The 13,295-nt window shown below is 48.5% G+C and overlaps 4 protein-coding genes; 2 read left to right on the top strand and 2 right to left on the bottom strand.

Annotated features, from left to right (window-relative positions):
• On the bottom strand, nt 1-493 carry GSTUM_00000287001 (uncharacterized protein; the record flags this gene model as incomplete). XM_002835457.2 has 1 exon in its annotated part: nt 1-493. The coding sequence occupies one exon, from the start codon at nt 491-493 to the stop codon at nt 308-310; it is 186 nt and encodes a 61-aa protein (XP_002835503.1). The 3' UTR covers nt 1-307.
• Nucleotides 494-2,989: 2,496 nt separating this feature from the next.
• On the bottom strand, nt 2,990-5,059 carry GSTUM_00000285001 (uncharacterized protein). XM_002835456.2 has 5 exons: nt 4,884-5,059; nt 4,049-4,794; nt 3,910-3,985; nt 3,738-3,845; nt 2,990-3,669 (listed from the first exon to the last, which is right to left on the bottom strand). The coding sequence occupies exons 1-5, from the start codon at nt 4,966-4,968 to the stop codon at nt 3,119-3,121; spliced, it is 1,566 nt and encodes a 521-aa protein (XP_002835502.1). The 5' UTR covers nt 4,969-5,059; the 3' UTR covers nt 2,990-3,118.
• Nucleotides 5,060-6,576: 1,517 nt separating this feature from the next.
• GSTUM_00000284001 (uncharacterized protein) lies at nt 6,577-9,143 on the top strand (the record flags this gene model as incomplete). The annotated part of the gene is made up of 9 exons (XM_002835455.1): nt 6,577-6,640; nt 6,721-6,768; nt 6,829-6,930; nt 6,991-7,108; nt 7,169-7,467; nt 7,521-7,847; nt 7,899-7,969; nt 8,020-8,469; nt 8,529-9,143. 9 exons carry the CDS (start codon nt 6,577-6,579, stop codon nt 9,141-9,143), a joined length of 2,094 nt encoding a protein of 697 aa, XP_002835501.1.
• A 1,803-nt stretch (nt 9,144-10,946) lies between these two features.
• Nucleotides 10,947-12,610, top strand: GSTUM_00000283001 (uncharacterized protein; the record flags this gene model as incomplete). The annotated part of the gene is made up of 4 exons (XM_002835454.1): nt 10,947-11,474; nt 11,537-11,596; nt 11,650-12,363; nt 12,419-12,610. 4 exons carry the CDS (start codon nt 10,947-10,949, stop codon nt 12,608-12,610), a joined length of 1,494 nt encoding a protein of 497 aa, XP_002835500.1.
• Nucleotides 12,611-13,295: the final 685 nt, after the last annotated feature.

Here is a 13,295-nt window from a genome sequence, read left to right as displayed (position 1 = left end):
TTTTTTTTTTTTTTCGTTCGAAAGTTGTGTTCCACAGATGGGTTGCACTAACACGGCGAAAAAAGCTGATACAATTTGTGTGTTACGGAAACTTCTACCGATTTCTATTCTCCTGCAGGGAATTTGTGGCAATGAGAGATTTTCACATCTATCCATCCACTTTGGGCTTTCCCAGTCGGAGAATGGCCACATGCAGGGCAGGCATGACATGAAGCAGCAGTGACAACACACAACAGCACAACGGTGTCATGTTAAAAGAGGGAATTTTCACTCGAGCATGTGGATCATAGGGCCCCACTATCACCATTCACATTGCGACGGAGAATTTATTTACTTCCTTTCTGACAGCGTAAACAAGATTGTGGCGTTTTGGGAAAGAGTGAAGGATTCGCCAAGGAAATGGGGGGTTTCTTTTTTGGTGCGGGATTGGCGGTGAAGCAGGTTTAGACGCAGAATGATCTTGCACTTCTTTTCTTTTCCATCGACTTGTCATCAAATTCTTGGATTGGAGCCATCACTCGAGTATTCAGCCCCGGGCATTTCTGCAAGCCTCTCGAACTGAGGGACTTTGGTGCGCGAGTGCCTTCCTCCGCCATACAAATCTTTGCAAATATACTCGAAAAAGGCTCTTCGAGCCCAGGGCTGAAAAGCCTCTACCGTACTGACTGACTGACTGCTATTAGGGGTGAAAGAGATAGGCGGAATAAGGCGGACGGGGATCTCACTTTTTCGCTACCCGCCTGCTCGTGCTCCCGACCAGCTGTTTTGCCTGGAGAGTCAAGGGCTATTTTTTTTCTTTTTCACTGCATGGGATCACGTGATAGTATGCGGCGGGGTTGTGTGCTATACATAGCATCCCACCGGGTGTCACTCGGGTGGAGATATTTTGCTGGAGTTTTGTTTGCGCAAGATGCTTATCGGACAGTACTTTGTCCCTCTCTCTCTCTAGGTGGGTACGGAAGTGGCTCCCGGAGCGTGGCTGGTCCCATCAACCTTGACCTACTGGACTGGTCAATGGTTGTCGGGCATCAGAACACCAAACACCGCAGAGGGCAAATTCCGGAAGGGTTTTCTATTGTTGCCTGTCTCTGGAGGCTATCCCGGAGAGAACTTCCGCAGAAGAGATGGCGCATACGTGAGAGCGTTGGTGGTGTCTAATGACATAGCACTGTCCAGCCAAAGGAATTCCTCCAGCAAGTTATTCACATCCCCGAGTTGTCTCTGAATTTCCATCGCATATTGGCATAGGCACCAGGTACGATACACGGAGTTCTCGTATAGCCTGTTCAACCCACGCCTAATCGGACAGAAGTTCTTATATAAGACTACAACACAAGTATCCAACCCAGCTTGGGGTGGAATTTCAAGCCAACTGACTAGGCAGCCCAAACAAGATATAATTTTGGGGGGTAAAGGACTATCCTATACTGCCCCCCACTACCAAACTCTCTATTTCACTACGTCCAAACTCCTGAGCGTACAGGAGACACCAAGGCTATTTTACGGAGTGGGCCGTGGAGGACTGGGAGGAGGTTGTTTGGCCGTCGGATGAGTGTGCCCTCTCCGTTGGACAGGTATCCGGAAATGTTTGGATTACGGCACCTGCTAACCTGGCGAAGAGCGTAATGATGTCTGCCCCGCCACCAAGTTCCATCAAACAACGGTAATGGTATGGGAAGCCATGTACCGTGATTTGATTTAAAAGGTCCCCTCGCTATGATATATGGGATACTACTAATTGGGGGAAATTTAGTGGTTCTAGAGTACTATACGAGTATATATGGGACATGCTTAATTGTGTTTGCGCAATTAGGCGTAGTTAAACTCGTTGCACCCCCTTTCCAGATCCTTTCCCTTAAAGGCACCCCTCCCACCATGATCAACGGGCTTTAAATCATTTAAATTTATCGTAGCTAACTACTCGTACTGTGCCCGAGTACCGCACTCGAGTATCGTGCAGGAGGCACCGCCGACCCAGCTATACCAAAAGCCCATATCAAGACAGCACCATTACCACCACAGCCACCCCAGCAAAAAGGTCAGGCTCCGACCGGCAAGGCAGCCACGGCAAATCCCAACCAAGAACAAAACTAAATAAAATAAGCCAAGGGGTGCAACGACGTCATCGTTCACAAGGCACCTAACATATCGGAGGTGGTTTAATCAAATTACACGCCTTGGCCCTCAACGCAGGCGCCGGTATTTATGATAACTCGGTGATTTACTTGTATGGCTTGCCCGGTACTGTACATAACCCACCAACCCATCTTTTATCACCAAGCCCAACTTGGAGATTGCTCATGATAGTAGGTAGTCTAACTTATTGAGAAGTATTTCTTCGAACGCTTCCGTCTTTCCTTCCTTCCTTCTTCCTTTCTCTCTCGTAAAGGTTCAGTCTGGTTTATAGCCTACATAGCACTTTAATATTAATCATGGAATTTAAAGATGGCGAAGAAGAAGTAAAACCCAATTAGCGCGTATTAATTTAAATAACAGTTCACGTTTCGAAACTAACCAATAGCATATCATACCTGTACAACCCAAATGCTTACATAACCCCCTTCCCTAGTAGCGACTAGCAAGTGTTGAACCACAATCTGCAAGAATCATGGACTACGATCAGTATTATTTATTATACAGACCGGGCTTGTCAGTGCAACAGTCGACCAAGCTCTGGCTTCTCCGACTGCGGGTTCAAGTTATACGCGAATCTAAATTCTCGTTCTATTCCCACACGATAACTTATACGAGGAATCTGGCGGATACTTGTACATACTGCATTTTTATCAGCGGCGTCGTTTTTGAGGGGGGGTTGGGTTTGTTTCTGGATGAGAGCGAGCGACTGGGATAGACCTAATGGGGGATTATTGATGGCTATTGGTCTCGATGGTAAATTGTGATCATTTTGTTGTGGCTTGTGCTTTCATCAGCTCAATTGTGCACGTGTTGATTGAATGCATGTATGTAATATTGAGACTGAACGTTACGATAGAGGTCAGACTCGGGTTTAAATACGTTTTTTTTGATACTCGGCAAAGGGGTGGGGTAACTGGAAGCGCTTACTATCGTATCGTAGAAGGGGAAAAAGAAAGAAAGAAAGAAAAACACCCAAAATAGTCTACAATTCACTCTTAACATTCTCTTCAGTATTCTCCCCACGTCCATCTTCCCCTCCACAAACCGCCGCTGTCCCAACCTCAAACCGATAAACACACTTCTCCTCCTCCCTAACACTCCTAAGTTCGTCAACAGCACTGCAATATAGATCCACCTTGACACTCCTCCTTGGTCCATTCCAGCATTGCTGCCCATTTTCGTGAATAAGGCTAGTCCCGCTAAGCCCCTCATCGTGCGCCTCCTCCCACCCGCTCTCGAAGATGCCGCGGACAGAGGCGTCGTTAATGGATTTGTCCACTTCGATTCGGGAGTATTCTCCCAGGGAGACGGAAGAGGAGTCCTTAAGGCTCTTTTGGTATGCGGTTCCGAGGAAGCAGTATTCGTAGGTGTATTCCCCGAATTGGGAGGATATACATTCGCCCTTCAGAGGACGGAAGACGTCGTCTTGGCCGTAGGGGTAGGTGAGGTCTGAGAGAAGAGTTTCTAGGTGGGATTTTGTGTCTGATTCTTCCGTTCTGCCGGTTTCGAGGGCTTGGCGGGCCGACGCCAGGGCTAACGAAGATAGAGGTCAGATATGACAAACGACCAGACAAAAGGGGGAGAAGAAGGGGAGAGTCTACCTCTAGACTCTGGCATCCCATCGTCGGACTTGGCTGCCAATAGGCCGTTTTCCACAAGCATTTGTCTAAAGTCTGCCAACTTATCGTGGACCCAGGTTCTTATGCCTCCTGGTAGGTATCAGTGAATTAGTAAATATGTGTGTAGCGGGATATTTAAGGGGAAGGGGGGTACCTTCGGCAACATCATCAGGTTCAGTGAATCCCTCCCAATCAATTTCGTCTTCATCAAGAAGGCTATTGAGATCTCGCTTCTCTGCCTTGTTCTCTGAATGCTCTCCCTCTTGAGCAAGGTACTCTTCCCAAGCTCTAACGGCAGCCTTAACCCCTTCGTCATTAAAGTTAGGATTATACCCCTCCTTTAGTGCCTTCAAAATCCCCTCGGCCTTCTCCAATTTGCTTCTGGCAGAATCCCTATCATCCCTCACCCTCTCCAAAGAGCTCTTGAGCTCCTGCATTCTCTCCCTAGCAAGAGAGATCAAAATCCCCAACTTTGACCCCTCCTTCGGCTGCTTAGCCATCTTCAACTTCTCCTCCTCTTCTGTCTCCCGAAGTTGAACTTCCAGCCGCCTGACCTTCCCCTCCAAGGCCTCAATCCTTACCCGAGTAGTCTTGACATTATACTCCAACTCAATCCTCATAGTCTTCGCCCTACCAAGCAGTTCTTTCTTCTTCCTCACCCCCTCATCCCTTAACCTCCCCTTCTCAGCCGCCAGTTTGCCAGCAGCTTTCCCAATCTCTCCGCATTTATTCTCGCACTTGACTCCTCCCACACCAGCCCATTCGTCCGACCCATCACAGCAGATCTCGTAGTCACAGATCCCGTCATTTACTCGACTGAGTGGTAGGAACGCCGGCGTGTGCTTTTCGTTCTTGCAGTAGAACCCGCGGATCGCGAGGGATTTGTGGGGAAGGTGGGAGCACGAGGAGGTTCCGGGTTCGTCGCTGCCGTCCGGACAATCACAGTAGTCGTCGTTCACGTTTTCGTAGGGGATGGTAACGTGTGGGTTTGTGAGGCAGGTAAAGGTTTTTTCACCGCATGATGTATAGAGATTTGCGTCTATTCTCTAAATTAGCGTTACCCCTTCCCCTTGTCCTCTTCTCGCTCTCCCCCAAGTCGCGAGTTTGGGGATTGGAAACCCTTCGTACCTTCCGGAGAAACACCCCGAGGTGATGATGAAGCGGTAGCTATAGACGCGCTGGATAATAACAGGAGAATACTTCCTCTCCGCATTCTTTTATTATTATTTTTTTGAGAAAAGAGACTGCAGTAAGTAAGACCCAATTGGCGGCGAGTCGCGTTCGTCGTGAAGCCCGAGGATGTGTTAAATCACAGTATCATACGAAAAAACAAGAAAAGGACACCGTACAGCTTGAGCCTCTTAGGGGGTTCAACGGCTACGGTAAGTTCCTGACACGTTTCGAGCTCCTTGGCTGGCAATCAGTTCTATATACCTTAATGAATGAATCGTAATTTTCAGAACAAATTCTTCTTGTAAACCTAGCCTTTCAATTGAAAATACATTTAATTTAATTCTCCTAGATCCAGCAGTTAACTTGTGGCATAAAAAGTGTTTTGTGAGTTTAGACACGGGTGCAGTTTGTGGTTAAACCCTAAACCTTGCTTGACGCATGAAATCTACTCGAGTTATCATACTCATACCTACGGGCGGCTGGCGGACAGGAGTAGAAAACATGTCTGGGATGTGTGACCCCAACTCTGTTACCCATAATGGCGATGTGCAGCCATACCTGTGGCCAAACATATAATATAGTGCTTTTAGGGAGGAGCAGATTGAAGGTACGGTATGTAAGAGGACGAATTATTTATCGAGTGACTGCAGGTGAGCGCAATTTGGTGTGGTGGTCAAGTGATCTCTCCTCCTGAACGGCGAGCAGCGGATGAGCTGCATCAGCGCTCCCCGACATCCCACCCTCTGCAAGACTGGGAGTTTGGGACAAGTAGAAGAAACAATGAAACAAGGACAGCTTGTGTTAGAGGTATGATACCATGAAGTATTTGTGCACGAATTGTGGGCTATATTGGGCTCGGGGAAGTGTACCTGGGTTTGTGTAGCCATGTATCAAGTGACCTACCGGTATAACCCAAAATCTTCTTGAGTGTGATATCGAGTGATATCCAATGATGGCATTCGTCCCAGATTTTGGTGACTTCCCTCTCCCACCTTGGAAAGAATCGCACTGCTGGCTCCATATTGTGCCGCGAAAGCTGGAACAATAGAAGTACCGGAATTTGCCATGTGGTCTAGAATTCCCTACTTCGGAAAAGGCGCGGAAAACCCTCCAAAAAAAGAGCGTTCAGCCCCTGATAGGCATGTCAGACAAAAACAAAAAAACACCAGGCCTCATGAGACGAGGCAACTCCAGCGGCATCGCATAAACTTCAATTGTTACAGTTTTATGGTACCGGCACTGCAGCTATCCAATGGTTTCACCGGTACGCAGGCAACCAGACAACCGTCATGCCCGAGTACCGGTATGGCCGCGTATCTGCTCTCCTTCCCGGGGTTCGACGATGAATCATTGACTCATTCCCTCCTCACGAGAGAACTAGCTTCTCATTGACCCCCGACGGGTTGTCACATTTCGTTGGATCACATCCACGGTTTCGCACCATTGCTTCTTAAAGCACATTTCAGCCATGTCCACCTGTCTGCCCCACCGTGCATCGCCTAGCCGATTCCTTCCAAGAACTTCGCCCTCCTTCGGCTTGTCGACTCCCTGTGCATTTGCACAACGTCCTTTCTGTCTTCCTTTCCCTCTTTTTCCTCAGAATTCGGTTTTCGGTTCTGGATGAGTTCCTTTGGAAGGCTGTGTGGAGATGGAACCGCTATCTAGGCAACCTACGAATAACACTTCGCTTGCGACGAGGTCGTTTGAGGACGGTTTGTAACTCTTGGCCCAATCTGTTGCTGTAATTGTGGTTATCGCCGGAAGCTAACAGGGCTCTTTCGCTTCTCACAAGACCCCGCTGTAGGTGGGTGTAGACCACGACTGAGTATACCTGGTAGAGGTCTGCTGAATTTCCCCTGTGTTGGTGGTATGATAGGCGGATAATGCTCACGAATGGCAGTTGCCGGGAGAGATAGAAGTCCAGGACTTCAGTGGCATAGGGATTATAATGCAGAGACCAAACTGAAATCGAGGGTTTTGATGATCGATTATGTTCGTAGAGGTTTGTGTTCGTTCGTTTGCCCTGTCTATTATTTCGGCTTGGACTTATATACCCGGAAAGGAGTCGGGGGATCACACGAAGGGCGCCGAAGAGTTGTAGCTCTAGAGATCCATGACCTAGCTACTTTGAAATCGGTTTATGAAGACGGGAGGGATACGAATTCTACCCTGAGAGTTTTGTATGAGCCCACATTGACTAGCCCCCTTTTACCATAAGCTTATCATTATTCCAAACTTAGTCATGTCCAGAATTGCACTTGGGCGAGGAGATTCCTGATTCACAAATTTCGCATAAAGGATAATGACGATATTGTCGGTCTCCGGGAGTTCGGCGACTGGCTGCTGCAAAAGAGGCCGCAGAGGAGGGCTGGAAAACCACTGCTTGTTGGAAAGAGTTGGAAGACAACTGCCGACCCTTGGAGAGGTGTGACGAAATGTTCTTTTGGAATGGATTATATGAAGCACTACGCGTGTGGTGATACTGAGGTTGAGAGTAAGGAAACGTGTGTGGTTGGATTAATGGGTTACGACGAGAATGGTGCACACACTCTCTCAATCATTAAGTGGAGGTCCCAATGCTGACTAGAGCAGATAATCCGGTCCACCGGTATAATGTTTATTCTCAACGACTCTCAGTGTATGTTCAATATGCTGCGCCAGGTCTTCAGACTCCTGGGCCGGACGTTGTATCACCATACCAATGCCTGGAGCATGGCAGGCCTGTGCAAGAGCTATATGATAATGGGAGCACGATTATTGTATTCGATAGCTCGGAGACTGGCTCTATTTACGATTCGTTGATTTCTGCGAGAGGTGAATGGGAGAGTCGATGGAGGAGGTTGCCATTTTATCTCGCCAATGACTACCCGGACGAGGATGAGAAGATGACGTTGGAGTGTATGAAGGTCATTACTCAAGGTAAGAGTTAGCTCGGCGGAGATAAATAATATGCAGCGCTAACGGGCAAAGATATATTCAAAGCAATAGCGAATTGCTGGGACCAACTTTTAGATGCTAGTTGGGAGCACGTTAGTATCCTTGTATGTCTCCCTGCCCAAGAGAAGCATGTATTATCGCTAACTATCCATAGGAAGAGAAAATTTATGAACAGCCAGCAGACGAAAGTCGAGCACCGGAATTATGGTCCAATTCAGCGCACTGGCTTAAGTATGAGAAGCTTATGTTCTACCACATAGACGTAGTAAACGAGATGCGAAAGTATCTTGTAGAAATCGATGGAGATTTATCGGACGAAGGACTCTGGCTCAGGGAGTCCCCTGAAGATTTCGACCGACTCAGCAGCCTAATTGAGGAAGATCTGGTCAAAAGAACGAATAATCTCTCGGAACTCATGTATAAGTCGGTCGGGATTAGGGATTCACGACAAAGCTTGCAGCTGGGAACGAGCATGTGGAGATTGTCTTGGATTACGTTTATTTTCCTGCCATTGACATTCATTGTTGGGTTCTTTGGTATGAGCGTTGATACGTTTGCGGACAACCCCTCAATAAAGTGGTACTTTATTGTTACCGTGCCATTTGTATGTGTCCCCCCAGTTCGGGTACTCGAGGCAATTATGGTCAACTGACAATGAAATAGATGGCGGCAGTCCTTGTATCCTGGTATTTGCTTAAGCATTGGCTAACCCGCCATCGCCAATCGCCACACGAACGCGGTGTCTACGAAGCCCTATATGCGGATCTCCACAGCCGCCGACCAGAGCTTTGGTCCCGCGCAGGCCCTCGCAACTACATCCAGCCCAAGGGCCGCGCATCTAAGATAAAATGGTGGTTGATGCTTCACTGGATGTCACCCAAACGACTACTTCCGCCTAGACCACCAGCGGGGCAGATATTAGACGACGAACCCGTCGGAGCATATAATCGCTTGAAGCGGTATTTGGTCAGAAAGTGGACGCCTGAGATTGAAGTGGTCTGTGGACCAGCTCCTGACCCAGAGGCGGGACTCGCGCTTGTGGGTACCGGGGTCGTTGGATCTGGGGGGGCGGCGGGTCTGGGCTTGGAAGGGGAGAATGGAATGGCTAGACCTGCACTTGGACTGCATCACTCTGAGGAGGAGGATGTGGTGTTGGCCGTCGGAGTAGAGGGTGGGAGGAATAGTGGTGTACTCGTGGAAGAGCAAATTGAGGGGAGTCCGGAGAAGGATGGAATGGGACTTCGGTTGAAGGTTCCTGAGAGTGGGGGGGGTAGATGAGTCGGTGGGGTCCAAACAGGGTTTCTCACAATGGCAAGTGGTTGGTATGCACTGGACGGGTGCAGGTATGATACAGCACATGTTGGTATTCGGGCAACACGGTGGGTACAATAAATTTTTTTTTTTCGCAGCGTAGATTGCTTTTCTCCCATCATACTGCTTTCAATGTTTCTGTGGTGTCGATTCGGTTATTGAGAAGGGAAGAAAGAGAGAGAGTGTTTGATAATTGGTTTCCGCAGGGGTAATAATAAGTTTGATATTTTCTTTCACCTTCAGCTACAGGTAGATGAAGACCGTAGTAGCGTTGACAGACATGGGTGATACTCGATGGCGGTTCCATGATGAACCTCCCCTCCTCCCCCCATGCCCAAAATTCCTTCCCGAGAGCACCAACAATCCCTAGCCCGGACCGATCCAATTACCGGTACTCGAGAATAACTTGACCCATCCATCCAACCGGCCAGGTGTATCCGAAATTTCCAGTGACGTGTCTACCATTACCACATATCTCGCGATACCGCATCCGTGCCCGAGACGCGCTGTGTACAAGAACCCGTCGAGTTGGAATAGCACACGGACGCGAAATACCGGCACTACCGAATAACAATGTTCCACCAACATCTGTCTACCTGCCGGACCCGCTTCCAGAAGGGGTACGGTACGATACCGTACCGGTAATCCCGCGGAAGCATTTCTGACAAAAGGTTTAGCTAGACGAACAAACCCGGCGTGCACCTACAGTGCTTGTAGCAAAAAAAAAAAAAGCTAACTTATCCGAGAGAGTGGAGCACATATGCCTCTGTGCTTGAGGTCTCTATGTATCCTACTCGTAGAGATGGGGGACCGTGGCATAAATGCAAGTACGGTGCAGTACCAATACACGTCTGACTACGCTAACTAATCACTTTTGCTAGAAGCGCATCGTATCGCATCGTTGCTAACTGATAGTATGGTAAAAAGGGAACATTCCCGGACTATGCCGGAACGTTTTGTCGGTTCCGCTTGACAAGAGTGACCTCTGTCTTGAAATAAGCTATGTGCAGTGGGCAATTATATTATTTATATCTTACAGCTGAGTAAGCTATCATACCTTATCTTTTTATTTATTTTGCCTTTCTCAACATAGTGGGGGCTTATCGATTGTTGTTGTCGTGCGGTGCGGTAAACTATGCGGGGCCGGGTCGGTTTTTTTTTTTGTGGGTTGGACCCTACGAGTAGAGGATTTTACGATACCGGAGGCTAACTTAGTTATGTTATGTTTTTTGGTTTTTTTCTTCTTCCCCGGATTTTGGAACGTTTTGGAAGAGGAAGTGGTCAAAATTGAATTTTGGACTGGGGAAGGAAAGTGTGCCCGAATATTATCATAATATTATCATACTGTGGATCGTGCGAGTGAGAGATAGAGGGGGCAGGTGAGAGAGACAAAGAGAAAGTGGGTTTGAGGGAAGGGGGGGGGGCACATGGCGCTGCATGAGGCTGGAAAGTCTCCGAATCTCACCCGTTATCATAGTGTATGATATCGTGCCTTATCAGTTGGCTTGTGGTGGTCTGCGAATGGCTTCAATGGGGGAGGGAGAGCTTGACTACGTTAGGGTTTGCCGGCTATTTCTTTTCCAAAGCGGAGGATATTAAATTCTCTGCTAGCTCTCCTTTCCTTTCCCCCCCCCCCCTCTCATCCTTTCGTTTGCTAGATCTTTGTTCATTGTCGAACCTATAACTTAATCTTTCTTTCTTTTTTCTCTATCACAGCCCCTTTTTAGACAGACTACACAAAAGCAGAACGTTGTTTGTATTAGGTATGCAATGGCACCACTACTAGACACTTCAATAGTTCCAGTCCCGCCAGCAGCAGCACCCCTAACGGTCCTCTGCTCAACCCGCGTCATCCTCCCCGGCGTGGAGACACTCGCGAGCATACTCATATCCCCCACCACTGGGAAAATCACAAACATAATCCGCTCCATCCCTGGCCCCTCAGCGTTTCCACCGGGTACAATATACCATGACTACTCTCCCAAGGTGATAATGCCGGGCCTGGTGGACGCGCATGTTCACCTGAACGAACCCGGCAGGACTGAATGGGAGGGATTTGAGACGGGGACGAGGGCTGCAGCGTTTGGCGGCGTCACCACTATTGTTGATATGCCGTTGAATGCCATTCCGCCGACTACTACTGTTGAGAATCTTGACCTCAAGGTCAAGGCCGCTGAGGGGCAGTGTTGGGTCGATGTTGGGTTCTATGGTGGGGTTATTCCTGGGAATGAGGAGGACCTTGTACCGTTGGTTAAGGCGGGTGTTAGGGGATTCAAGTGCTTCTTGATTGAGAGTGGGGTGGGTCTGGTTCTTGGTTCATTTGGTCCTTAGGAATTTGGTTAATGATGGCGAGCGAATAGGTTGAGGAGTTTCCGGCTGTTAATATGAAAGGCCTGGTCAAGGCCGTAGAGAAGCTGAAGGTGGGTCCTAGTGCTGAAGAGTCAATTATTAGACTGCGTATTAATTGCTATAGGACTCTCCAACGATCCTCATGTTCCATGCCGAGATGCTTCCTCCACTCTCAATGTCCGTCGGAGACAACGTCCGTCATGGGGATCCTCCTCTTGCACCTGCTGGGCCTTTAGATGCCTATAGCACATTCCTTGCCTCCCGCCCTCCAGCGTTCGAGACCTATGCCATCGAGGAAATCCTTTCTCTTGCAGATATTGCGCCTTCACTACAGCTTCATATAGTCCATCTTTCCGCTAAGGAAGGAATCCCGATTGTTCGTGCGGCTCAGGAAGCGGGTGTCAAGCTTTCAGCTGAGACATGCTTTCACTATCTCACACTCGCGGCAGAAGATATTGAAAATGGTGATACTCGCCATAAGTGCTGTCCTCCAATCCGTGAGGGTTCTAACCGTGACGACCTCTGGGATGCTCTCAAAGAAGGTTTGATCGAGACGGTCGTCAGTGATCATTCTCCTTGCACCGCCGGCCTAAAGGCACTAAAGGAAAATAGCGGAGATGGCGACTTCTTCCGGGCCTGGGGCGGTATCTCTACCGTTGGCCTAGGGCTCAGTGTTCTCTGGACTGAAGGGTGTAAGAGAGGTGTTTCCCTTGAGGAAATCAGTTTGTGGACTAGCTACAAAACAGCTAAGCAAGTCGGTCTCCTCGGTCGGAAGGGCTGTCTGGAAGTCGGATGGGATGCCGATATCCTTGTATTTGATCCCGAAGCCAAGTTCACAGTTTGTTTCCCTATTTATCCGTCAACATGGGGTGGATTGATGCTGATTGTAGTAGGTGACCTCGACCGATATGCACTTCAAAAACAAGGTCACCCCGTACGAGAATAAGACCCTTACCGGTAAAGTCTGCGAAACTTGGCTAAGGGGCCGTCAGATTTATTCTGTTGGCGGCGGTTTCGACGAGAAGATTGGTGCGAGTGGGGTGATGTTATTGGAGCCGAGAGTCCATCCTATTCAGGCGCTGTAGTCTTCGCCCCGCCGGTTCCTCAACGTTGTGTATACCACTGGGTTTCTGTTTTATTTCATTTTTCTGGCGGGAGTTGGTCAGATAATTGGTTTCTTAGTCGTAGATTAATTGATGATTGACGAGATGACATTTGATCGAGCGGTCTTTATGTGCATACGGTATTGTGAAGCCTTGTGTTGAGGAGGCTGCAAGAGCTTGGCGGTAACGATGCAGGAGCAGAGCATGCTGCATGCACCGTATTGTTGGAATCAAGGCGCGGCAGCGAGCATATCGGCATTGAGTACGATGTATAGAGTACAGGGACCTTGTGAATAAAGTAAAGTTGAATTAAGCTATCAGTAAACGGGCATTGAGAGTGCGAGAAATGCCTCGCCATGCTATTTCCTCTCTTCTTCTATTCTCTACCCCGCGTGGGTGTCAGTAGCGTCGTAATGGACCTGGTCGGCAGAGTATTTTTTTTCTTCGTCGATCGTGCCTTTGGTTGGTGCGTGACTAAGCAATTTTGGGTTGTTCGTGCCAATTCCTGGGGTCTCTGAGTGCATTGATGCCAAGATTGGTGTTGGTCAATGTCAAGGTCTAGGAACTGTGTGGCCTTAACTTAGGCTTTCAGCACCTAAACCCACAGAATCTGCAGCCCAACCCACTTTTTTTTTTTTTTGCCTACTCTCTCTGTCTTGGCGTCCGG

Source organism: Tuber melanosporum (genome assembly GCF_000151645.1).
Source record: "Tuber melanosporum whole genome shotgun sequence assembly, scaffold_108, strain Mel28".
NCBI classification, from domain to species: domain Eukaryota; kingdom Fungi; phylum Ascomycota; class Pezizomycetes; order Pezizales; family Tuberaceae; genus Tuber; species Tuber melanosporum.
This window is presented reverse-complemented; position numbering and strand designations above follow the sequence as displayed.